Here is a 27,836-nt window from a genome sequence, read left to right on the forward strand (position 1 = left end):
CAATGTTCGCAATAGAGCAAACTGTTTAGATGAACTGGGGTGATTTATGAATTGAGTGTGATTCTCTAATGGTGGTTGTAACACCCTTCAACCCCGCATTAATATTTAATATAAATACAAGAATTAATTCATATTGTGATCAAGGTGCTACATAATTAAAACTTAAAACATACATATTATAATTTTTCATCAAAGTTTCGCAACCGAATAAACAACAATCTCCAAAATCATATCAAGGTATCAACATCATAATCCAACAAGGTCTTCATATAAATCCAACATAGAATAATAATAAGATAACTCCCAAAAGATCTTAATAAGAGACTATACTAGACTCCAAAAGCAAAAAAAATGAGGAAGCCTCAAGCTAATCCTTGGAACTCACGCCGTCTCAAGCGTCCTCAACCTGCACGTCTACACCATTTTAGAATGGCGAGGCAACAAAAATCACTGGAGGGTAAGTTTTCATTCAACATTAAGAAACCACGGATTCAAGTATAGTATAATAGGATTTCAAATATCACATATGCATACTTTCATGAATCAACAACATTAATCATACAAGAGTTTCTTACATCATTCTCTATTAGTCTTAATCATCAAATTACACCAACATTGTCATTTATAAATTATAATAATATACTCATCTCCTCTTATATTCACATAAAGCACATATTCCACATAATTCTTATAATTCATCTAATGCATATAATTCACATCATTCACATAATTCACTCCATTCGCATAATTCACTTCATAACACTTGGACTTGACCATGTATGCATGAACATATGACTCAACACCACATATTTCTAAATGCTAATTGATGCACACTTTCGTGTTTAATTCGATTAGCGTAGTTGCGCAATGTCAAGTGTACCGGTCGTTTTCATCAAGTAATAAAGTTAGTAAGTAGAGTATCGTATCCACAGGGATTGTCCTTTCGTCCGAACAATTCCAGTTACTTATTTTTGTAAATTTGACAAAATAAAAGTGAGTTGAAATTTTTATTTGTTTGCAACAGAGCAAATTTACCTATTTTTGGTTGCAGAAAAGTAAGCAGCGGTCAGGATTCTTCGGATCCCCTCTGTATATTCGTTGTTGGATAATAAATAAAATAAATGTCGCGTTTATTTATCTTAGATAGACTATACAAGTGATGAGGTCGGTGGGAGTTTTCTAAATAGGTAGGGCACCACCTGACACAATGGGCATCATCCATTGGGTACCTAATTAGGCCTTTCCCTACGATGGCTAACTGCAGCTGCCGATCGCACGGTGATCCTTACGTGCGGGGTCTTGCTAATTCAAATGTAATTGAAACATAAACTTAAATTGGCTTTTCAGTGTTTCCCACGACAATGTAGGCCAAGGTTCCCTAAGGTCTGCCCATCTATGAATCTTAGGACACTCATAGCATACTCTCTCTACGCTTACTTAGTAGTTCTACAAACGAGAAGCCATAATCTACGTCTACCTTACTAAGGGTTTCAAGAGAATGGTCTTACTAGGTTATAGCTTTAAGTCAGATAGCTAAGTGCTTGTTTCCCTTATTACTAACTAGTTAATTTCTAGCTTTGGTAATGCACCAGACGACCTAAAATGGGTATCATCCACTGGGTACCTGTAATGCCCTCCTTTTTATTTAATTATTTTTATTAAGTTAGAGTCTATTTATGTGATTTATTTATTTATATGAGGTGTTAGTATTTTATTATGTGGCATTATTCTATTATTTATTAGAATATGAGAATTATTAGAGTAAGTAGATTTGGAGGTAGTTTTGAGATTAGATGTCTTTTTATGATTTAGTCAATTTATTTTGATGAGTGATATTTTGTTATGTTATATGTTGGTATTTACTAGAATAATATATATTTGTTATTTGTTAGAAATATATTTGTTATTTGTTAGAGATATATTTGTTATTTGGTGTAGAAATATATTTGTTATTTGTGAGAGATATATTTAATTTAGAAATAAATAAGATTGTGAGGATTATTAGTGTGAGTGGATTTGGGGGTTAGAATAGAAAGAAGAATAAGTTGTTGGGCCTAAATAGATTTGGGAAGAATATTTTAGTATTATAAATAGAGAAGCTTAGGTTGGAAAGAGTTTACCTTAAACCGCTTTTTGGAAAAGAGAAGGACAAGAAAGAAGAGAGGAGAAGAGAAAAGTCAAGAGAAGAGGAGAATACCTTAGGAAAGAAGAATGCTGCTGCTGATTCAGGAATTAATCTAAGGTGAGGGTGAGACTATCTTGCATTAATATTAAGTTGTTAAATCATTAGATTGCATCTAACAAGTTGGGGAAAGTTTGTGAGAATTTGAGAATTAGGGTTTTGAAAGAGATTTGATGATTAGATGATGAAAACTTGTTGAATTGATGTAGAAATTGTATACAGTCCTTAGATAACCCAAAGGATGATTATTGGATGTAGTTCTGAGGTTAGAACCATGGAATTGGATGAGATGTTGGTGAGTTTAAGAATTAGGGTTTAATAATTGTAATAGGTTGTTAATAGATTTGAGAACCCTTTGAATTTGCATACAGTAAGTTGATGAATAATTAGTGTTCTAATAATAGGTTAATCATAGGGTAATGATTAGGGTCAAGTTTGGAGAGTATTGGATCAAATACGAATTGGAAAAAATTTCCCCAAAGAGAAATCGCAGCTGAACTGCGATTTTGCTGTCAATGTGCAAAATGCGTTTCTATTGTCTCAGTTTGACAAGTTTAAGTTCCGAACTGGGTTTAGGTGTAAATACAAAAGTTGTAGGTATGAATGTTAGCTTTCTAATTCCGTTGGTCTCACGTCAATAGGATATATAGAACTTGAGTTATGGTCAAATTACTGCACGTAGGTCACAGTGAATTTTTATGGACTTTCAGCACAACTTTTCCGAATTTAAAATGAAAACTGGTATTGATCGGTACAGAATTGGTCTTAGGCGTAAACATGAAAGTTTTAGATAATTTTGTTAGCTTTCCATTGGCTTTGGTTTGACGTGAAAATGATGTTTGGTCTGTGAGTAATGATGAAAATACTACAGGGAGGTCTTAGCAAAATTGTACGGTGACAACATTCTCTGTTTCATGTTTTTGCGTTTTGTTTATATGTTTCTGTTTTGAATTGATCTTTGTTGTAAACATGAAATTTGTTGATATTTGTGATATCTTTCCAGTAGCTTTGGTTTGACATGAAAATAGGTTGTGGATAATTTATTATGTTTTTACAAAGATACATAGTGAATTATTGTCGATGTTTAAATACGATGTTATATGAAGTTGTTTATGATTGATGAATATGATGTTTTAAGATGTTGTTTATTATCATTTGATATTGTTATATTATGATATGACATGAATTATTTATGTGATCCATATGTTGTCAAGATGCTAAGATGTTAAGATGTTAAGACGTTAAGATGATAAGAGTTGTTAAGTCGTCGAGTCGTTATGAAGTCGTCAAGTTGTTAAGATGTTATGTTGTCAAGATGTCAAGATGTTAGGATGTCATAGATGTTCATGATGTTGTTTAAGTTTCCAAGTTGTAGGAATATTGTGTCGTTGCATAGTCAGTGATGGGGGCTTAATGTCCGACAGGTTCTTTATGACCTTAGCGATGGGGGCTTAATGCCCGACAGGTCCAAATATGACCTTAGCGAGGGGGCTTAATGCCCTGGTGGTACCACATGCATGTTGAAGTTGTCTAAGTTGTTGTTGAAGTTGTTGTTGCATTGTAGAGTCGTCATAACTTATATTTAATGATGATTTAATGATGATATTCGATGATGGTATTTGATTGCGATTATGATTTAATGATGAAGTTGTTTATGAAGTTGATTATTGAACTTGGTTATGAAGTTGTTTCCAATAAATGCTATGTTTTGATAATGCTATTACGTGAATTATATGGTGATGCCTATTATTATTGATGTTAGATGTTGATGGTTATTATTATTATTGATGTTAGATGTTGATGCTTATTATTATTGTTGATGTTAGATGTTATGTGATTTATGATAAGATGTTATATGATTATGATAATGTGTTGCGACTATTATTTGATGATGTTTTATTATTAATAACTGAAGTTATTTGATGAAGTATATGACTAATGTAGGTGATTAATGATGCTAGTTAATGGAGTTTAAGATATGTTAATGATGTTTAAGTTGTTGAATGTACTTTATATGATTTATATGCTTTATATTATTGTTTGAGAAATCTCACCCCTCTGCTTGGAAATGTTGCTCTTCGTATGGGTAACTTGCAGGTAATCAAGATCAGAGGCGTCGTGAGTGGACTCCTCACATGTGTGTCTAGGTGCTCTGATACGTAACGGAATGAGACTTGACTTTACTTCTATTCCTTACGTATTGTTTATGAACTTTTATGAATAAATATTTAACTAGGACTTATGAGATTTTCTGATGAGGCCAACGTGCCAAAGACTTTTTATGTTAAATGAACTAATTCCGCTGCGAAGTTTTGAATTACTTATGTTAAATGATTTTGAAGAATAAATTGTTATTTATTCAGTTTATGAATTTTTAAGAAGTGTAGCATTCCGTTTAAAGTTGAATTACTCTGATTTTTAATTAAGAAACTTTTATGTTGGGAAAACGGGGTGTTACAGTACCTACGTCTATGGTCAACAATTCCTAGCGTATCTTTGGCTAATTAATAATCACGTACTTCCTAGACAGATAGTTATCAATAAAGGGATATAAATATCAAGATATAAGCATCCGGTTAGTGATAACAATGTTATGTCCTGTCACAACCTAAGTACCTAATCTAAGGTTGCACCTCTCACATAAATAAAACTATAATCTAATAAAACTTAGTAGCGAACAAAAGAATAAATAAATGAAATAAACGACATATTATATTAAATAAATATCGGCTTAAATATGAAAAAGGTCCTTGTAAGTTGGCGCATTTTTGGTTTTCGTCCCTGTAAGTTTTTTTTTTGTGAAACAACCCCTGTATTTTGCTAACCTTTTGGAAAAGGTCCTTGCCGTCAGCTTCCGTCAACAAAAACGCCATGGTGGCTAACGGCACACACGTGGCAGTTCATGAGTTGGTAAAGTTGATGAATGAGAGATGATAAGTTGTTAAAATACAGGGACTGAAATCAAAAACGTAAATTGACACAGGGATGAAATTAAAAAAAATGTTAAATCTTCTTCTTCCTCTCAACAATACCAAAATCTGGTTTTTATGTACTAGTGATGATTTGTGTTTGTTGTTGTATAACCAATTCCATTTTGATTTGCCCAAAATTCATAGAGAAGAGAACAAAGACTGAGTACAGAACATCAAATTCAAAAAAGTCAAAATTGAAAGTAAAAGAAAACGGTGTTGTTTGATGTGCAATCGGATTTGATAAGAATGGTGTTACTGAGAGAGGTTGAGAAGAAGAAGAATCCGAAGAATATGAAGGATGTTGATGAAGAATTGGAATTGGTGAGTGAATTACAGTGAAGGTGAATTGAGGAAAGAATTGCCTAACAGGGTTATGTAAATTGCTCCTGTTTCAACTTCACATCGTGAGGATGATGATGATGTTGATTTCCACTGTAATGGTAAAGATGTTGTTACACCACCTACTTCAGGTCCAAGAATGTTGATAGAAGGGTCCCTTTTGATAATTTTCAAGTGGGTTTTCATATTTCTCTAAAGCTTCAACGACTCTGAAACATCAATTCTTGTTGGAATTTTTTTTGGTTGGATTCATGGTTGGTTAAATTGAAGAAGATGAACAATGCATTGTTCAAAGGAAGAAGAAGGAAGACGAGGAAGAAGAAATTGAAGAAGAAGGAAGATGCTCCGACACGGTGTTTGATGCCATGGAGAAGAGTGCAGTGGCGGAGGTTGAAGAAGAAGCGGGAGACGGCGGAGTGCGCGCGACAGCGGCGGTGTTGATTATAAAAACCGGTGGTGTTGGAGTTATCAGTGGATTTGGGATCAGTGGTTGGAACTTTGAGGGAGGAGTGGATTTAGGGATTTTATTATTGTATATGTTGTGATAAGGAAAGAAAGGGAGAGTGAGATATGAGTTGTGTGGTGTTGTTTGTGATGATGAGGATGTGGAGGAGATGGTGGTGGTTGTTGTGCTGGGTTTTGAAGATGAAGAGGGAGAAGATGAACTCAAGGGTAAAACGGTCATTACGTGTATGTGTTAACCTTAGGGGCATTTCGTTTTTGATTTTAGTCCCTGTGGTAATTTACGTTTTTGATTTTAGTCCCTGTCTTTACACAACTAATCATCTCTCATGCCATCTCATCAAATGTGCCAACTCATGACCTGCCACCTGTGCTCCGTTAGCCACAGTGTCGTTTTTGTTGACAGAAGCTGACGACAAGGACCATTTTCAAAAGGTTAAGAAGATACAGGGGTTGTTTCGCAAAAAAAAAAACTTACAGGGATGAAAACCAAAAATGCGCCAACTGACAAGGACCTTTTTCATATTTAAGCCATAAATATCCAACAAATATATACATAGGTTCATCTTTGAACTCTAACCTAAAAAGATTTAGTTACACATGGTAATTAAAAACAAATTACTAAAGATAAAAACTCTCCCGAAGCTCCAAAGTTGCCTTCCTCTTGAACTGCTCCTGTTCTGAACGAGAAATTCTGAATGATGAAGGTTGGTATTTATAGTGAGAGTTTCTACCTGGGTTTGGGCTAAAAGTGCAGGCTTTACCCATTTCAGAAGCAAGAAAAGACAGTTGCGCCCCGACTTTTTGCATGCACGGGGCGCATAGCAAATGCACGGGGTGCATAATGCATTTTATTTGCATGCTCTAGGCGCATGGTAGGTGCATGGTTTGGAAAATCATGCCCTAGGCGCATTCTGTCTCTCTTCTGGGCCCAATCTCCGATTTTCTGTCGTTTTTAGGTCTTCGTCTTCAAATAACTTGCCTCGGTACTTTGGAACAGAATTTCTCCCACTTGTAAGTCTTCTGAGGCCTCTTGAATCTTGAATCTTGTCTCTTGAATCTTCACAATTCTTCGGTTGTTCTTGATTTTCCGATTTGCATGATTTCTTCGTGAATTACTTCAAAAACCCCCTCAAATTGCTATGTTTCGGGAAAACTAGTATTACAGAATCAAATATAGAAAATATTACAAAAATCCTAAAATCATAGGCAATCGTTCTAATACTTTTCCTTTTTGCTGCTATTTCCTAATAAAAATAACTAAAAAACATGCTAAGAATAACGTAAGATGACCTGTCATCACTAATCATAATCCCAAATGCAAAATTAAATGACTAACTCTTGCTAAATAATTAACCTAATTAAACTAGACTCGATCTAATGTAGTTATTCTAACAACCGTTATTTTTACTACGACTCCTAAAATGCAATGCAAAATAATAAAAACCTAAGCTAAGACTCTAAAAAATAAAAATTAAAAAAACGAATGGGGTTAGTTCCTAAATGGGAAAACAAAAAGAAAAGAAAAATGGTTAGTACTAAATGGAAATAATAAACTAAATGCAAAACAGAAAAAAAAAACTACGTTAGTAATGACTAAAATAAATAAACTAAATGATAAACTAGACTCTAAAATAAAATATGACTCAACTAGGACTAAATATTTTTGGTATTTTTAAATTTTTGAATTTTTTTTGTTATTTTTGAAAACAGAAAAATAAAATGTGGAAAAATAAAATGAGTGAAAAATAAAGATAGATAAAAATAAGTAATTTAAATTACTTAGTCGAAAATATCAACAATCCCCGGCAACGGCGCCAAAAAGTTGATGGTCGGATATGGCAAGTGTACCAAATCATTTACCAAGTAATAAAGTGATAAGTACAGTATCGTATCCACATGGATTGTCGTTTCGTCCAAACAATTCGCGTTACTTATTTTTGTAAGTTTGACGATATAAAAGATAAGGGTTAGAGAGTTGCAAGTTTTATCTAATTGCAACAGACCAAATTTACCGATTTTTGGTTGCAGAAAAGTAAGCAGCGGTTAGGATTCTTCGAATCCCCTTTGTTTATATTGTTGGATATTAAATAACAATAATGTTGCGTTTATTTATCTTAGGTAGACTATACAAGTGATGAGGCCGTTGGGACGTTTCTAACCTAGTCGGTCATCAAGTTGCACCTGCTGATCGCACAGTGATCCTTACGTGTGGGAGCTTACTATCCCAATTGATTATAGGTTTATCCCTCCGATGGCTAACTGCACCTGTTGATCGCACGATGATCCTTACGTGCAGGGTCTTGTTAATTCAAAGGCATTTGAAACATAAATTTAAATTGGCATTCCAGTTTTTCCCGAGGGAATGAAGGCCAAGGTTCCATTAGTTCATCCCATCTATGAATCTTAGGACACTCATAACACACCCTCTCTCCACTCTTAATAGTTCTACAAACGGGAAGCCCTATCTTGTCTACCATACGAAGGGTTTTACGAGAATGGTTCGATCTAGGTTTATTCCTCGAAGACGCTTGTTTCCTTACTTACTAACCAGTTACATCCTAGGTTTAGCAGAGTTACTACTCAGTCTTGGTAATGTCACCTCCTTAGTACTAACTACTAGGGTCAACTCGCTTTCGGTATCCTTCGCTAGTTACTAACTAATTACTTCCTAGAAAGATAGTTACTAGTATAATGCCATAAGAATAATGCTAGCAACACTCTCTTTTGAACGCCCTCTCTAATACTCACTCTCTTATTGGTTTAAATCATTGTGGGTCTATACTTTGAAAATTGAACCCACACAAAGTGGTGGGACATACTTTGATTTTATACAATAAAAGAGAGAGTGCTACATAGATTGCTTAAAAATAAATAAAATAAACGACATTAAATTAAATAAATATCCAACAAAAATAAAAAGAGGTTCATCTTATAACTCTAACCTAAAAAGATTAAGTTACACATAGTAACTAATAACAAATTACTAAATATAAAAACATACCCTAGAAAATCAAGGAGAAGATAGAAACTCTCCTGAAGCTCCAAAATTGCATTCCTCTTGAACTGCCACAGTTCTGAACCAGAAATTCTAAATGAGGAAGGCTAGTATTTATAGTGAGAGTTTCTATCTGGGTTTGGCTAAAAGTGCGAGCTTTACCCACAACAAAAGCAGGAAAATACGCTTGCGCCCCGCATTTTTACATGCACGGGGCGCATGCAAAACATGCCTAGCACATGTGAGTAGAGCAAAAACCATGCCCTAGGTGCATGGCTTGCAAAATCCATGCCCTAGGAATTTTTTCATGTGCTAGGCGCATGGCGCTCTTTTCTAGGCCCAAATTCTCTAATTTTTCATCGTTTTAGGTCTTCGTCTTCAAATAACTTGTCTCAGAACTATGGAACATAATTCCCCCCCTCTTGTAAGTCTCCTGAGACCTCTTGAATCTTCATTCTCTGTCTTTCAATGTCTACACAATTCTTCAGTTGTTCTTGATTTGCCGAATTGCATGATTTCTTCGTGAATTACTTCAAACCCCCCCTAAAATTGCCATGTTTCGGGAAAACTAGAATTACAGACTCAAATATAGAAAACATTGCAAAAGTCCTGAAATCATAGGAAGCCGTTCTAATACTCCTCCTTTGTGCTGCTAAAATCTACTAAAAATAACTGAAAAACATGCTAAGAATATCCTTCAATGAAGTCAACCTCCTCTTCAACTCTTGGAAACTCTCTTCAAACTTAGCATCCCAATCAAACACTCGTCCCTTCCGAGTCAACTGTGTCAACGATAAAACCAACTTAGAAAATCCTTCAATGAACCTCCGATAGTAACCTGCTAAACCAAGAAAACTTCTCATCTCAAAATCAGACTTCAGAGTCTCCCACTACAACACTGCATCAAATTTAGACGGATCCACCGCTATGCCACCCTTCAAAATCACATGGCCAAGGAAACTCACTTCACGCAGCCAAAACTCACACTTCGACAACTTAGCAAACAACTTCTTCTCCTTCAAAGTGTGCAACACAACCCTCAGATGCTCTACATGCTCCTCATCTGACTTTGAATACACCAAGATATCGTCTATAAACACCACTACAAACTGATCCAAATAAGGATGGAAGATTCTATTTATACATTCCATGAAGATATCAGGCGCATTTGTCACACCAAATAGCATCACAGAATATTCATAGTGCCTTTACTCGTATCTAGTGATATCCGAATCTTAAATCGATCTTACTAAACACTTCCGCACCAACCAACTGATCCATCAAGTCATCAATCCTCGGGAGATGATAAAGATTCTTAATCGTCACCTTATTCAACTGTCGATAATCCACACACAACCTCATACTGCCATCCTTCTTCTTAACCAATCACACTAGCGCACCCCACGGCGAAACACTCGACCAGATAAACTGCTTCTCCAACAACTCTTCCAACTGCTTCTTCAGCTCGCGCAATTCTGATGTAGACGTCCGATAAGGCGTTACCGAAATATGACTCGTTCCTGGTACCAAATCAATCGCAAACTCCACCTCTCTCTCCAGCGGTTAGTGAGTAATGTCATCCGGGAAAACATCTGGAAACTCTCGCACTACCAGCAAATCGCCAACTCCATTCTCATCACCTTCCTTCAGCAAGGCAAACATTATAAAGACACACGCCTCAGCATCCAAGGACTTCTTCACTTGCTCTACAGTTAAGAACTTCCCTCCTGCTTGATCTACCCTCTTAGAGAATGTTACGCTTTTGGTTAAACAATTAATATTAACTCCAAAAGACAACATCCAGTCCATACCAAAAATCACATCCATGTGAGACAAAGGCAAACAAACCAAATCCAATTCAAAATCCACATTTCGAAAATTAACAGGACACTTAACACAAACTAAGGAAGTAGTCACCGAGCCATTGGCGGAGGTGTTGATGACCATCCCTCTCAACATCGGAGTTAAAATAAGATTCAAACGTTCCACACAACTAAGTGAGATAAAAGAATGAGTAGCATCGGTATCAATATTTGCAATCAATTGAGTACTGTTGATAAAACACATACCTCTAATCAGATTATTCGGCTGCTCCACCACCTCCGCATTCAAAGCAAAGACTTTTCCTCCCTCCATCTTCGACTTCGTACCTTGGTGCAAATATGTCCAGCTTCTCCACAGTTGAAACTAACAAACTCCTTCCCCTTGAACTTATAAGAATTGTGACCCGCCTTTCCACACTTGAAACAACTATCACCCTTCTTTCAATCACTAGAATAATGACCCAAAGTTCTACACTTGTAGAACCTCACATCTCCTACATTCGGCTTGGAGCCACAACCAACATCCATCTTCTTTCCTTTATCCTTGCCATAAGGTTTCCCACGATCATGACCTTTTCCTTTCTTATCATTCACCGCCTTGTAGTAATTAACCTTAGCCTCCCCTGCTTCATCAAACATCCGACACTTGTTCACCAAAGTATCAAAATCACAAATCTCATGAAAGCACACATACTGGTAGATCTCAGGGCGCAATCCGCTCTCAAACTTAACACCCTTGGACACCAAAGAACTCCACTTCCTTCTTGTTCCTTAGATTGGCTGGAAAATACTTCCTCAAGAATTCCTCCTTGAATCTCTCCCAAGATACCACAACACCACCAGCCTTTAATCTCCTCTTAGCATTAGCCCACCAATACTCAGCCTCCTCCGCTAGCATGTGCGCAGCTAACCTCACTTTCTGATCATCACGAATAACCATAGCACGAAAATCCGATCAACACCTTACAGCCAAGTCTTTGCTCCCTCTGGATCATATCGACCCTTGAACATCGGAGGATGGTTTCTCATGAAACGATCCAACCTTCGCTCTTCTACCTCACCCTGGTCCTACTGACCAACATAAAAAATTTCACATATAAATCAGAGTCATTCAACATAAACGGAATGCTACACTTCTTAAAAATCATAAATGGAATAAATAACAATTTATCCTTCATAAATTGGTCAACATAAATATTCAAAAACTTCGCAGCGGATTTTAATTCAACAACATAGTTAGTCTTGGCACGAAGGCCTCATCAAAACATCTCGTAATAATCCAAAAACAAAATCATAGTCATTTAAAATCATAAGCAGTACGTAAGGAATAGAAAATAGCCACAAAAGTTCCCATCCCGTTATGTATCAGAGCACCTAAAGACAAAGTGAGAGATAGCCACTCACGACAGCAATCAACAGCTACGTATTCTAGATCACCTGCAAGTTACTCATACGAATAGCAACATTTCCAAGCAGAAGGGGTGAGATTCACAAACAATAATGTTAAGCATATAATTCAACAATTATATTTAACAACATAAACATTATCAACATATCATAACAATAGTCATGTATCATCATTATCATCATCATAATCAACTTCATAATCAACATCAATATCAACTTCATAACTCAACTTAACAACTTGACTCGACAATGCAACTTAACTCGACTATGCAACTCTATTATTTTACTCATGCATGTGGTACCATTCTAGGGCATAAGCCCTCGTCGCTTTTGAGCATAAATATACTCCTAGGGCATGAGCCCTCGTCTTTATTGAGCAAAAGCTCTTAGGGCATGAGTCATCGTCTTTAAATGAGTATGCATGGACTCAACAACAATACTTTGACGACCAACAACTTCAACGACATCGACAGACAACTTACAACTTAAACGACATTGACAAACTACTTTTTGAAGACATTGACGACAACTATTGTAACGACAACGACAGCGACTTCACATCATAATTTCATATTTATCAATCATAAACAACGTCATATAACATCGTATTTAAACATCAACAATTCATCATATTTAAACATCAACAATTCATCATATAACATCTTTGTAAAAACATAATAAATTATACACAACAAATTTTCATGTCAAACCAAGGCTACTGGAAAGATATCACAATTCTAAAGCAACTTTCATGTTTATACCAAAGACCAATTCAAAACAGAAAATGTGTGAAGCAGACGCAAAAACATGAAACAAAGAATGTTGTCACCGTACAATTTCGCTAAGACCTCCTTGGAGTATTTTCATCATAACTCAAAAACTAAAAATCATATTCACGTCAAACCAAAGTCACTGGTAAGCTAACAAAATTATCTAAAACTTTCATGTTTACACCCAAGGCCAATTATGTACCGATCAATACCAGTTTTCATTTCAATTTCGAAAAAGTTGTGCAGAAAGTCCATAAAAATTCACTGTGACCTACATGCAGTAATTTGATCATAACTCAAGTTTTATAAATGATTTTGACGTCATATCAACGACATTAGAAAACTAACATCCATACCTACAACGTTCATGTTTACACCTAAGACCAATTTTGTACCGATCAATACCAGTTTCTATTTCAAAATTCGGGACAGTGATAAGACAAAATCAGGAAAAGCAACTTATATTATTCAAACTTCACATTCATTCAAAATCATCACAATCAACAACAACAACTCAACATAATTCATACCCAATTCATAATATGACATTAACAACAACAATCATCAACAACCACAAATCAACAACAACATAACATAAATCATCAATTATCACTCTTAACCCTAATTCTCCAATTCTCAAAAACTAAACCTACAACATGTTAAATGAAATTATCAGAATCATAGACTCAAGATTATTGAATGATAGTCCCACCCTTACCTTAGATTGATTGATTGCAAGGATTCTACAGACTTCTCTTCTCTGGTTCTTCTCTTCACTAGGTTTCTCCTCTTTCTCTAGGTTTCTCCTCTTTCTCCCAAAAACAGTTTGCACGTAATGCCTCTTTTCTAACTCTGACTCTCCTCTTTATATAAACCTTAACCTATTTATTTTCTCTTAATTCCAATTCTTCCCCAAAGCCTCATTATTTTAAATAATAATATTTCTCCACTAAATATATACTTCAACTAAATATATTTCTCCACTAAATATATTCTTCCACTAAATATATTTCTCCCACTAAATATATTTATCCACTAAATAATAAAATAGGGGCTACTAATAAATATTAACACAGAACAAAAATATCACTTATCAAATATATTAATTAATTTATAAAAGAAAAGAGTCTAAACTCAAACAAATAAATAAGTAATAAAAATAGGGCGTTACAACTCTCCCTCACTTAAAAGAATTTCGTCCTCGAAATTCAGAGCACAGGAGAAAATGAATTTAATTATTGCTTAAATATCTTAATGTATATATGACAAAATAGAAACTTCAAACAATACACAAAAACCACCTTAAAGTTAGTCAGTTAAACATGATAACATAAAAAAAAACCATTAATTAGAAAACACAACGACCGTGTTCAACCGTCACACGACACAAACGACTCAACTACTTGGCCGGACGGACCGACCTGCTCTGATACCAATTGTAACACCCCGTTTTCCCAACATAAAAATATTTCACATATAAATCAGAGTCATTCAACATAAACGGAATGTTACACTTCTTAAAAATCATAAATGGAATAAATAACAATTCATCCTTCATAAATTGGTCAACATAAATATTCAAAAACTTCGCAGCGGATTTTAATTCAACAACATAATTAGTCTTGGCACGAAGGCATCATCAAAACATCTCGTAATAATCCAAAAACTAAATCATAGTCATGTAAAATCATAAGCAGTACGTAAGGAATAGAAAATAGGCACAAAAGTTCCCATCCCGTTACGTATCAGAGCACCTAAAGACACAGCGAGAGATAACCACTCACGACAACAATCAACAACTACTTATTCTAGATCACCTGCAAGTTACTCATACGAAGAACAACATTTCCAAGCAGAAGGGGTGAGATTCACAAACAATAATGTTAAGCATATAATTCAACAATTATATTTAACAACATAAACATCATCAACATATCATAATAATAGTCATGTAGCATCATTATCATCATCATAATCAACATCAATATCAACTTCATAACTCAACTTAACAACTTGACTCGACAATGCAACTTAACTCGACTATGCAACTCTATTATTTTACTCATGCATGTGGTACCATTCTAGGGCATAAGCCCTAGTCGCTTTTGAGCATAAATATACTTCTAGGGCATGAGCCCTCGTCTTTATTGAGCAAAAGCTCTTAGGGCATGAGTCATCGTCTTTAAATGAGTATGCATGGACTCAACAACAATACTTTGACGACCAACAACTTCAACGACATCGACAGGCAACTTACAACTTAAACGACATTGATAGGAAACTTATAACTTAAACGACATTGACAAACTACTTACAACTTTGAAGACATTGACGACAACTGTGGTAACGACAACGACAACGACATCCCATCATAATTTCATATTCATTAATCATAAAAAACGTCATATAACATCGTATTTAAACATCAACAATTCATCATATAACATCGTATTTAAACATCAACAATTCATCATATAACATCGTATTCAAACATCAACAATTCATCATATAACATCTTTGTGAAAACATAATAAATTATACACAACAAATTTTCATGTCAAACCAAGACTACTGGAAAGATATCACAATTATCAAGCAACTTTCATGTTTATACCAAAGACCAATTCAAAACAGAAAACATGTGAAACAGACGCAAAAACATGAAACAAAGAATGTTGTCACCGTACAATTTCGCTAAGACCTCCTTGGAGTATTTTCATCATAACTCAAAAACTAAAAATCATATTCATGTCAAACCAAAGTCACTGGTAAGCTAACAAAATTATCTAAAACTTTCATGTTTACACCCAAGGCCAATTATGTACCGATCAATACCAGTTTTCATTTCAATTTCGAAAAAGTTGTGCAGAAAGTCCATAAAAATTCACTGTGACCTACGTGCAGTAATTTCACCATAACTCAAGTTCTATAAATGATTTTGACGTCAGATCAACGACATTAGAAAACTAACATCCATACCTACAAATTTCGTGTTTACACCTAAGACCAATTTTGTACCGATCAATACCAGTTTCTATTTCAAAATTCGGGACAGAGATAAGAAAAAATCAGGAAAAACAACTTATATTATTCAAACTTCACATTCATTCAAAATCATCACAATCACCAACAACAACTCAACATAATTCATACCCAATTCATAATATGGCATTAACAACAACAATCATCAACAACCACAAATCAACAACAACATAACATAAATCATCAATTATCACTCTTAACCCTAATTTTCAAGTTCTCAAAAACTAAACCTACAACATGTTAAATGAAATTATCAGAATCATAGATTCAAGATTATTGAATGATAGTCCCACCCTTACCTTAGATTGATTGATTGCAAGGATTCTACAGACTTCTCTTCTCTGGTTCTTCTCTTCTCTAGGTTTCTCCTCTTTCTCCCAAAAACAGTTTGCATGCAATCCCTCTTTTCTAACTTTGACTCTCCTCTTTATATAAACCTTATCCTATTTATTTTCTCTTAATTCCAATTCTGCCCCAAAGCCTCATTATTCTAAATAATTATATTTCTCCACTAAATATATACTTCCACTAAATATATTCTTCCACTAAATATATTCCTCCACTAAATATATTTCTCCACTAAATATATTCTTCCACTAAATATATTCTTCCACTAAATATATTTCTCCACTAAATAATAAAATAGGGGCTACTAATAAATATTAACACACAACAAAAATATCACTTATCAAATATATTAATTAATTTATAAAAGAAAAGAGTCTAAACTCAAACAAATAAATAAGTAATAAAAATAGGCGTTACAGTCAACACCTGAGCCACCGCAATCAAAGCCTCAGCGGTTGCCGCATCATTCCTACCAGATCCACCAGCCATCTCACCAGATCCACCTTCCATCTCACTCTTACCATTATTAAGAACATTCATCATGAATTTGACAACATTCAACAATAATCATCATGATTTTCACACATTTAAGCTAAAATCTCAAGAACAACTTATTCTATATCATCAAGTATGAGTTTAAGCGCATAGACAACTTAAATTCACAAAGGTCATCATACCCATAATTAGCATAATCAATTAACACGAAAATCAACTTAACATAACACCAAATTCATACAAATCACATAATCAAACATGACCCATAACCACTTTATCACTCATAATCTCTAAATGGTGAATGTAAACTTTCCTCTTACGTCAAAAGCTAACTTAATCTTCAATCCACTCTCCCTCTTGAGCTTTCCCCAAGCTAGATCTTCATTTCTCTTGAAACTCTTCTTTCTTCCTCTTTCTCTCTACTTCTCTCTCTCTATGCCTCTTTTCTCAAAAATGTAACAAATTAGCTCTTAACCTAATTTTCACAAAGACTATTCTCTTATATACTCTTGGGCTTAGTCACACTCACTAATAGACTTAGTAACTTCCTATCACTCACAAAAGGTTACTACACAATCTACACATTCACACAATATATAGTTTGATTTCCAAAATACCCTTTAATGGTTAATCAACCCCCTACCTTAGTACGTTACCGAATTTTCTCATGCAGATCTCATACAAATCACATGATAGACACATTCACACAATAGTTCGATTCCCAAGATAGTATTTAATGGTTGATCAGCCCCCATGCTTTACCAAACTCTCTCGTGCAGCAACAATTTTACATTGACTCCACTGCTCCCAATATGCTAGATGACATGATTGTCGTCTCCGATCCATGATCAATAAATTGTGTTGCCAAGTTATCGCTTATCAATGTAACTAGCCCTATGTTGTATTCATAGAATTTGAACTCGTTACAATAACTCATAGCTTTTATTAACTTATTTATTTTGGTACAAAAGCTTTTCTTAATTTAAAAGCATGATAAATACTATATTTAACAGAGACATCAATATTTTCATGTATAGATTCTGAAATTAGTCTTGAAGCTGAAGTTATTGAGGATCATGGGACCAAACCTAACTCATCAAAAACCTACAAACTTTTGATAGAGTTAAATCATAAAAGACCAAACCCAAATGCCAGAAATCGTCAAAACATCAACCACGGAATTCCAAGACTTGTTGCAATAAATGCTTTATTGCAAGAAATGCTTTAGTTGCTACAAATGAATTAGATGTTGTGTAAATGAATGTTGAAGTAAATATTATGTTTACATATTATAAAACAACAATCAAAGTGGCGCAGCGGAAGCGTGGTGGGCCCATAACCCACAGGTCCCTGGATCGAAACTAGGCTTTTATAAGTTCCCTTTTGTTTTCTTCTCAATTATCTTCTATTTAACGACATAAGTTACTATTTTTTTTCTCAATTATCTTCTATTTAACGACGGTCGTTTTGAATAGCTGTAGGTGAACGTTGATCAAAATAAACTATACACAAATTAAAGCTATATATGGTGCATGTTGTATCTTTCTTTTAGTGGCTTAGTCATTCTTCTTGTGCGGCATCGCTTTTAATAATATGTTTTTTTTAAAAAAAAACACCAAAAAGATTGAAGCTTAATTAATATTATTGTTTTCTTCTCAATTATCTTCTATTTAACGACATAAGTTACTATTTTTTTTCTCAATTATCTTCTATTTAACGACGGTCGTTTTGAATAGCTGTAGGTGAACGTTGATCAAAATAAACTATACACAAATTAAAGCTATATATGGTGCATGTTGTATCTTTCTTTTAGTGGCTTAGTCATTCTTCTTGTGCGGCATCGCTTTTAATAATATGTTTTTTAAAAAAAAACACCAAAAAGATTGAAGCTTAATTAATATTATCACTTAATGTGTACAAGCTTTTCTGTCAGCGCTGAAAAATACGTCACTGTCAGCGCTGAAAAATACGTCAGTTTCTTTCTCTCTAAATAAACCAAATAGTATAGCGCCATATAATAGTAATTAAGACTCATACAAATTTGCTTTGAGAAGCCTCCTGAAGTAGTAAAATGTAGAAGATGATCTAATAGGTAGCCCGGACTTACCGTAACAAATCCAATCCAATCATACATTAATGACCAAATTTTGGCAAAAAAATCACTCTTGATGAACAAGTGATCCACATCTTCATGCTTCCTGGCCACAAAACAAGTCCGCTACCGGCCCTATGGTAACAGACAGCAGCAGATGTACCCTTGACAGCGTCAAAACAGCCACCCAGCAAGGTACGATGGCGTGCATTTGTACCAAGGACAGCTACAGACCTGCGCCCAAAAGAACATCCACCAGGAAAGACCACGAAACTGTGGAATCAAAACTGATATTACGCACCAAAATCAAACACCGGCTACAGCCCTCCAACTCCTTAAGCCCGTACAATACTGATATGCAATTCAAAGCTCCAAAACTTTAGTTTTTAGAGGCAATGCTCCAAAACTTAAAACCTAAAACCTCCTTCTTTGGTCTAGTGAACCAATAACTCTAGAATTTAATAAAACTAAATCTAAATTTTCAGCAATTAACACAGTAAATCAAATTGTCCTAAAGCTTATAGGAATGAAACTAGTCCAACAGAAACATCAAAACAACAAACAGCTAACTGCAGGTAAGAAAATGTAACCTAGGAGGAGTCCTGCATATATTTGAAACAAATATCATACAATAAAATAAATATACAAGCAAGAACGGAAGATACCGTTTAGTCACAAAATAACTAAAGAAATTAACAATAATATCATTTTCATCATCGTTAAGTGTAACACACATCATATTCATGATATCCTACCCTAAATTGATTTACCAACAAAAATTCGGGTAAATCAAATTTTTTCATAAAGAAAGAATACATATATACTATATCAACATATAGTTAGTCAAGATAAATACAAATTTCTAATCAGAAAGTAACTTAGTCATCAAGATCGTCGTTTTCATCATACTCTAAATCATCAAAAAAAGGATCCTTTAGCAATTCCTCAGCAGAAGGTCTAGCCCTTGGTTGAGCGAGACACTTTTCGATGAAAGTCTTCACTTCTACATCTTTTATCTTGTTCAAGGATTGCGGTCTCACACCTGAAGTCACCTTCTTGTATATCTTTGCAACATTGTCACATTCACTATATGGAATTTCAAGTGTCACCATCTCCAATACTAACATTCCAAATGAGTATATGTCTACCATTTCTGTGTAATTCTCTTCATATAGCTCTGGTGCCATGAATTCTGGTGTGCCTAGAATTGAATGTGCTGAATGGTTTTTCCCTACAATTGCTGCCAAACCTAAGTCACCAATCTTGACCTAATATACATTAAAACAAATAATTTAGTACTAATGACATCTTGTGATAAACAACATGGAAAATTAGAATACGAAACATAAATGTGTTGAGTACCAATAGTTAATTTTCTCATCTATTTTTGAGATTATTTACTTTAACATCTAAATTAAATTGCTCACATTAGAAAAACTAAAGGCTTAATGATGTCTTTAGTCCCTGCAAATAGGCGGCGTTTAAAAATTGGTCCCTGTAATCGCTAATCCTGGCATTTTACCCCTGTAATTGTTAATCATTTAAAATTTGGTCCTTTGACCAACTTAATCACTGCCACGTCACCAGATTGACAAAAATGGCATGGGAATTGACCAAAATACCCCTGGGCTAATTTTTTTTTTTCCTTCAAAATTTTTTTTTTTCAAAATTTTGAAAATTCTTTTTTAAATTAAAAAAATCTGAAAAAATAATTAAAAGTCAAAAAAAATTTCGGAAAAAAATTGTTAAAATTAAAACTGAAAAATTTTCGGGAAAAAATCATAAAAAAAATTCGGAAAAAAACTGAATTTTTTTTTTAAGGAAAAAAAAACAAAAAAAAAATAAGCCAGGGGTAATTTCGTCATTTCCCATGCCATTTTTGCTAATTTGGTGACGTGGCAGTGATTAAGTTGGTCAAAGGACCAAATTTTAAATGATTAACAATTGCAGGGGTAAAATGCCAGGATTAGCGATTACAGGGACCAATTTTTAAACGCCGCCTATTTGCACGGGCGAAACACACCATTAAGCCAAAACTAAATATAAGTTGTTACAATTCAAAAATGCAACCTTGAACACATAGAAAAGTGAAATTATATTTCATAGCATCATAAGAATTGAATAAAAAAATGCATGTTACTTTTATTATTTAACTTTTAGCTACTCAATCAAGATAAAGATAAGATAACATGTAATTAAACATCAAAATAAAAAATGGGTGAAATTTTTTACCTGGCCAGTATTTCCATTGACAAAAACATTACTGCAGTTGAGGTCTCTATGAATGATGCATGGATCATGAACATGCAAATAATTCAACCCTTGCAGAATTTGCTTAGACCACTTCTTCAAAGCCATAATAGAAACATGCTTATGTTTCTTCCTATACTCCCTCAAATTCCCACTTGTACAAACCTCGGTGATGAAATTCAGTGTGTTATGATCCTTATCCCTCCAAACACTGTAAAGTGCAATGATGTTTTTGTTTCTCATGTTTCTGAGCAGTCTCACTTCAGAGTAAAGTCTTTCAATCATTGCAGGATCATTGCTGAAATTTCTGAGCTTAACTTGATTCCATGCTACTTCTATTCCTTCTTCATTATCAAATGCTTTATAGACTTTTTTACAAGCACCAGCTCCAAGTAATTCATCGTATCTTCCATATCTTCCAGTTGGATCAGTTTCAACAAATTGTTCTGAGTCTTTTCCTGATGGATTTTGTTGAACACTTGGCATCTAGAACAAAAAACATGAACCAAATCAGATTATCATAATTAAAACCAACTTAGAGACCAAAAAATTTCAAGCTTTTAAGTTTGGTCCGTAATTTTTTTTATTCACTTTTAGTCCCTATTTGCATTTTATAGGGACTATTTTGGAAGACTAAAAGTATCGAGTTCTTGCAGAAATTTTTTAAAATAGGGACTAAAATTTCCATTAAAATTGTATAGGGACTAAACATGAAAAACTCAATATTTTGTAGAGATTAAAAACATATTTAACCCTAATAACAACAACAACAACAACAACAACAACAACAACAACAATAATAAGTTTTCTCAAAAAAAAAAAAAATCAATAATAATAAGAATAATTTCTTCAACAATATTTACATTGGGACAAACTTGATCTAAAAAAAAAATCAATAATAATAAGAATAATTTCTTCAACAATATTTACATTGGGACAAACTTGATCTAATTATCATAGAACAGAATCAACAATATTTTTAAGAATGTTTAGCTATCTACATCGTGACATAATATTTTTGTCTCTACAACCATAGGCAAACTTTGATTAATAGTAGTTTAATAGTGATCCTCTCTAATTTTAAACTTATTACGTGGCCACGACAACTATTGAAATCTTAATATAAACTAATTATTGAGACTTGGTATGATACTTTGTTTTCAAGAACAAAATCAAGAGTTTTTTAAAAGGTTTCCCAATTTATACTTTGCGACACCAGGGTTTTTGATGTCTCTACAACCATATTCATACTTTTTATGTTACAACCATATTCATACTTTCATTAAGGGTAGTTTAATTGTGATTCTCTTCAATATTAAACATATTAGGAGCGCGGCCTCGTTTCCGATGCAACAATTATAATCTTGGTATAACCTAATTTGTAGACTTGGTCTGATTTTCAAAGAGCAAATTCAACAGAGTTTTTTTGAAAAGTTTCCCAATTTATATGTTGTGACACCAGAGTTTTTGATGTCTCAAGCAGACCTCGATTTAGGTCTAGGGTTCAAGTTCTTTTTGGTTACAATCTAGGGTTCAAGTTCTACAAAGGAGACAAATTCTAACACACTAACATTTATTATTAACAAGCAAAAAAAAAACCTTGATTTAGGTCTTGTTTAACTATGACAACAATTAAAACCTAAATTGAATATAGTTCTCGAAAACCAACAAAGTTTAAAAAGAAATCGCAATTTAAGAGTTTTTAATTAGTGAATTGTTACCATGAAGTAGAAAACTGAGGCTATGTTGTTGAAAAGTGAAGCTGAGGATTATGTGTAAAGAGAGAGTAGAATGAACTGAGGTTACCAAAAACTAGGAATGTGAAGAAGAATATTGAACGGAAGTATTTATACACAAATTAAGGAGTGCAGTTAAAGTATTTGATTTGATTCGCATTAGTTTAGGATAAATATTCAATATATTTGGAATTCTGTTTTGATTTTTTGAGATTAATAAGCAACTCAAATTAAAACTTTGAGAAAAACGATTTTCTCAAATTAAACCTGTCAAATGCGTAAAGACGGTCTTTCTGGACTTTTTATTGCGCTAACGTTTGCAAATTATGAACAGTTTTTTTTTTTTATATTTTTTTTAATTTTGATTTTTATTAAAACTAAAAAAAATTGTTAGTTGCTAAAATTTCAAGTTATAATCAACCAAATTAACCATCATTATCTATTTCAATGACACCAACAATATAACAAAAATATATAATCTAAATTCTTATTTTTTAATGAAACCAACAACAATCTTTAATATTGAAAAAGTTGTTTAAGGATGTAATTGGATTAATGAAAAAGTAAGTATAGATATACTCATCTAGCTTGTTACACTTTTAAAATGATAAAGGAAAAAAAAAACTAGACATATATATACTCATATCGTGTTTGTTACACTTTTATTTTAATACTTGAATTTACTCTCATCTATTTTTTATATGTGTGAAAAAAAGTTAGCCCAAAAGAGCCAAAAACGTTATTTTCTTTATATATAGTATAGATTACTAGCGAAAAGACGGACACTCATATGCTCGTCTTTCCGTTCTTTTAATTGCGCTAACGTTTGAAAACTATGAACAATGTTTTTTTAATGAAATTTTTATTTTGATTAAAAGTAAAAATATAAAAGATTTTTGCTTTCAAATTATAACAAATCAAACTAACATGGTTATCTATCTCAATTACACAAACAATATAACAAAAAAATATGATATTAATTAATTTTTTTTAATGACACCAACAACAATTTTATCTTAGTTTGTTACAATTTTTAAAGGGTTACACTTTTATTTTAATATTTGAATTCACTTTTATCTATTTGTCATAGGGGTTATTTGTATTGAAAATTGAGGTAAATTTTATCATTTAATAAGTGTAACAAACCAGATGAGTATATTTATACTTACTTTTTTCATTATTCCAATTATACCCTCAAACAACTTCTCCTATAATAAAGATTGTTGTTGGTGTCAATGAAAAAATAAAGAATTTAGATTATATTTTTTTGTTATATTGTTGGTGTCGTTAAAATAGATAATCATGATTAGTTTGTTTTTTTATAACTTGAAAACAACAAACATTTATATTTTTAGTTTTAATTAAAATCAAAATTTCATAAAAAAAACGTCGTTCATAATTTTCAAACGTTAGCGCAATAAAAACAGCAGATAGACAGACATGTAAGTGCCCATCTTTTCGCTAGTAGTAATAATAATAATAATAATAATCTTTCTCTCAAAATAATAATAATAATAATAATAATCTTACTTCCTTCAAAAAATAAAATAATAATCTTACTAGAAAAACACTTTGTTTGTAAACAAAAAAAAAAAAATAACACTTTGTTTTTGTGACGTTATAAACCCCTCCCGTGTTAAAATTTAGTCTTTTTAAAAAATAAAATAAAATTAACAAGCAAAAAAACAAATTTTTTTTTTATAAGCAAGGAGGGAGGACAAGCATCAAGAGGTCTCATCGACATCCCAACTAGGTTGGCACCCCAAGAGACCTCCATCCTATGCCGCCAAACTCAAAATTTTATTAAAAAAAGGGGGGAAAATATTTACAAAAGGAGGGGGGACTAGACCAAAACCCTCCAAAAAACAAATTTATAACCACAAACAGAGCAGTGTCATTAACCCAAGGTTTGCCAAAAGATCACTAAAGAAACAAAATATCAATCAGTAAAACAAAAATAACTAGCTAGCCGATGTCCAAGCAAGTTAAAGGGCTCGACCACCACCTATGAGTACCAAACACAAAAGTGGTTTTCTTAGCTTTCAACCACTGGACAGATATCTAATTTTACCCAACAATAGGGGAATGGGGGTTTCTGAATTATTGAATAATCTATTATTACGTTCATTCCACACAACTCAGGCACAAAGAAGCAATATAAGTTGTAAAAACGAGCGATGAGCTTTCACACTACCTGTCGAATGTGTAAACTGCAAGAAATGATCAGAAATAATCTAAGAGTCCACCCCGAAAAACCAATATAATCCAGTCCCGCACTAACTGGCATAGAGTAGCAAAGGTGCTACACGATAATAATAAGTTATGAGCAATTTCTACATGGCCACAACCGGAGACATACACGCAAGCTTCTGAATAAATGACGCTTCTAGACGCCAAATTTGGTTTTGTTGGCAATATATTACGAAGCAACCTCCACATAAAAACTGAGACTTTCAAAGGAACCTAATTATGCCAAATTAGCTCCGTTGCAGAATCCACAAGGGGAGCCTCCTTAGCTATTAACAAGTGATACACACCTCGAACTGAATAACCCCCTGAAGGGTCAGGAAGCCATATCCATTGATCTGAACAATTAGTCTACAAAGAAATATCATGAAGTAATGTCCTACTTAATTAATTATTAAAGTCAAGTCAATCGAATTTAAAGAAAATGTCTGTAAAGACCGTCTTTCTGCTCTTTTTATAGCGCTAACGTTTGAAAATTATGAACAGATTTTTTTATTTTTAAATTTTGATTTTTATTAAAACTAAAAATAAAATTGTTTGTTGCTTTAATTTCAAGTTATAACCAACCAAATTAACCATGTTTATCTATTTCAATGACACCAACAATATAACCAAAAAAAATGTAATCTATTTTCTTTTTTAATGACACCAACAACAATCCTTATATTAAAAAAGTTGTTTAACTGAGCTAAGCTCACGAGAACAAATTGAGGGTAATTTTGAAAAGAGAAAAAGTAAGTTAAAAAGAGTCAAAACAGACTATTTCCTATATATAGTATAGATATAAATTTATCATATATAATATATCTTATTTTAAGATTAGCTAGGTTTTTCTTATAATTTAAGATTAGCTAGGTTGTTTTATTTTTTTAACGAAGATTAACTAGTTTGTTATCACTCGGCGTTTTTTTTTTTTTATAATTTAAGATTAACTAGGTTGTTATTTTTTAAGGAAGATTAACTAGGTTTGTTATCCCTCGGCGATTATCTTGATAGTTAGTACCTCTATTCACGTAGGATTGTATCCCTTCCCTCAAAAAAAAAAAAAAAAAAAAGGAAGGATTGTATCCCTATATATTGGAGTTATTTGTGCTTCACTCCTCACTTTCATTCTCGACACTCTTTCATACTTGAAAAACTAATCTTTGCTTTTTCACAATAAGTCTCGTAGAAAAAAATGTCTCACCCGTATGCCTTCAAATACATAATAATTGGCGACATGGGAGTCGGAAAATCATGTCTTCTACTACAATTCACAGACAACCGCTTTCAACGCTTCCACGACGCAACAATTGGTGTCGAATTCGGCTTCAGAACAATCAACATAAACAACAATCCAGTCAAGTTGCAAATATGGGACACAGCAGGACAAGAAAGATTCAGATCAATAACAAGATCATATTACAGAAAAGCAGCATGTGCATTACTAGTTTATGATATAACAAGGAGAGAAACATTTAATCACTTGGCTACTTGGTTAGAAGATGCAAGAAAGCATGCAAGTTCAGATATGATCATTATTTTGATCGGAAACAAGAGCGATCTCGCTGCTAATCGCGTTGTGAGTACCGAAGAAGGTGAGAAATTCGCGAAGGAGAATGGTCTGATGTTTATGGAGGTTTCGGCCAAATCAAAAGAAAATATTGAAGAGGCATTTGTAAAAACTGCTGAAAGTATATATAAAAAAATCCAGGTTAGGGTTTCTGATGTGTTGGATGAGACTCATGGAATCAAAGTTGGATATGGTGGACCACCAGCAGAAGGTAGGAATAACCATATGAGCCCTTATGCTTTGGGTAGAAGCTGCTGCAGTTGAACTCAACAATAGTCAACATATATTCATTTAACCTAGTTCTTGAATGTAGTTATTTTTATGATTATCCTTCTTGTATTGAACATTGTTTAATTAACGATATATAAGTTAAGTTTGTTTTGTTAAAAAGAAGTTCTTTAATTATTTATTTTTTTAGAGGTTGAATGTAGATCTTTATCACTATATTTTAATTTTTACTCTTTTTTATACTATTTTATCACTATTCTCTTCTTTTTTGATTAATTTTTTTTTTATCTCTTTTCTCGATATGAACATTTACATGTTCTATTCCGCTGATAAAGATCTTATATTATAGTTTAGTTATTTGAGGTTTTTGAAATAGTCCTCATAATTAATATTATTTTTTTTTGTAATTTTGAATTTAACTTCTGTATAGCCTTCTGAGACATGATCCGCCTCATCATTTTTTTTATTAGGATTAGATTAGAGGTCAAACTCACGGATTGGGATTCCGTGCTGTAGTAAAGCACGCAGTTTTCACGCTGTACAGGATCCTGACCATTAATTAAAGATCAAATGGTACAGATTAATACATACACAAAATCATTCTAAACAATCTGAGTCACTCGTTTTAGATCGGACAGTCCTGATCTGTTACAGCGTCCTGCTGTAACAGCAAGAAATCCAAATCCCAAACTCACACACACAAAGTGAGTAGCATTATCATGATTGGTTGTATGCTCCTTCTTCAAAGTGAGGAGGCGGGGTGGGTGCCTGCAAAAGACACTCATACGCCCAAGTAAGATAGGAAGCTATCAGGCAGCAAAGTGAGTAATTAGTGAGTGTAAGTGCGGTGATCGTACCTAGGGGTAAGGCCCCCTATTTATAGTAATGTGTCC

At 33.5% G+C, this 27,836-nt stretch overlaps 4 protein-coding genes across 4 annotated transcripts; 1 reads left to right on the plus strand and 3 right to left on the minus strand.

Moving 5' to 3' along the window:
* Positions 1 to 10,516: 10,516 nt before the first annotated feature.
* On the minus strand, positions 10,517 to 11,089 carry LOC146938434 (uncharacterized). The gene has a single exon (XM_085749632.1). The coding sequence runs from the start codon at positions 11,087 to 11,089 to the stop codon at positions 10,517 to 10,519; it is 573 nt and encodes a 190-aa protein (XP_085605758.1).
* A 128-nt stretch (positions 11,090 to 11,217) lies between these two features.
* On the minus strand, positions 11,218 to 11,716 carry LOC146938435 (uncharacterized). Its single transcript, XM_085749633.1, has 2 exons — positions 11,534 to 11,716; positions 11,218 to 11,421 (listed from the first exon to the last, which is right to left on the minus strand). The coding sequence occupies exons 1-2, from the start codon at positions 11,714 to 11,716 to the stop codon at positions 11,218 to 11,220; spliced, it is 387 nt and encodes a 128-aa protein (XP_085605759.1).
* Positions 11,717 to 19,783: 8,067 nt separating this feature from the next.
* LOC146938436 (putative serine/threonine-protein kinase WNK11) lies at positions 19,784 to 21,666 on the minus strand. Its single transcript, XM_085757842.1, has 2 exons — positions 21,163 to 21,666; positions 19,784 to 20,198 (listed from the first exon to the last, which is right to left on the minus strand). Exons 1-2 carry the CDS (start codon positions 21,664 to 21,666, stop codon positions 19,809 to 19,811), a joined length of 894 nt encoding a protein of 297 aa, XP_085613968.1. The 3' UTR covers positions 19,784 to 19,808.
* Positions 21,667 to 26,204: 4,538 nt separating this feature from the next.
* Positions 26,205 to 26,979, plus strand: LOC146938437 (ras-related protein RABB1c-like). The gene is made up of 2 exons (XM_085757843.1): positions 26,205 to 26,814; positions 26,857 to 26,979. Exons 1-2 carry the CDS (start codon positions 26,341 to 26,343, stop codon positions 26,977 to 26,979), a joined length of 597 nt encoding a protein of 198 aa, XP_085613969.1. The 5' UTR covers positions 26,205 to 26,340.
* Positions 26,980 to 27,836: the final 857 nt, after the last annotated feature.

This window comes from Medicago sativa, chromosome 3 (genome assembly GCF_051527215.1).
Source record: "Medicago sativa cultivar Bolivia chromosome 3, Bolivia_mono, whole genome shotgun sequence".
Lineage (NCBI taxonomy): Eukaryota > Viridiplantae > Streptophyta > Magnoliopsida > Fabales > Fabaceae > Medicago > Medicago sativa.

Coding starts and splice junctions, on each gene's coding strand:
- LOC146938436 (XM_085757842.1), bottom strand. CDS start 21,666: ATGCCAAGTGTTCAACAAAATCCATCAGGAAAAGACTCAGAACAATTT. Junction 20,199..21,162: donor TCAATGGAAATACTGGCCAG/GTAAAAAATTTC, acceptor AATGTATATTAG/GTCAAGATTGGTGACTTAGG.
- LOC146938437 (XM_085757843.1), top strand. CDS start 26,341: ATGTCTCACCCGTATGCCTTCAAATACATAATAATTGGCGACATGGGA. Junction 26,815..26,856: donor CAAAAGAAAATATTGAAGAG/GCATTTGTAAAA, acceptor AAAAAAATCCAG/GTTAGGGTTTCTGATGTGTT.
- LOC146938434 (XM_085749632.1), bottom strand. CDS start 11,089: ATGGAGGGAGGAAAAGTCTTTGCTTTGAATGCGGAGGTGGTGGAGCAG.
- LOC146938435 (XM_085749633.1), bottom strand. CDS start 11,716: ATGGTTATTCGTGATGATCAGAAAGTGAGGTTAGCTGCGCACATGCTA. Junction 11,422..11,533: donor ATCTAAGGAACAAGAAGGAA/GTGGAGTTCTTT, acceptor TTGGTGAACAAG/TGTCGGATGTTTGATGAAGC.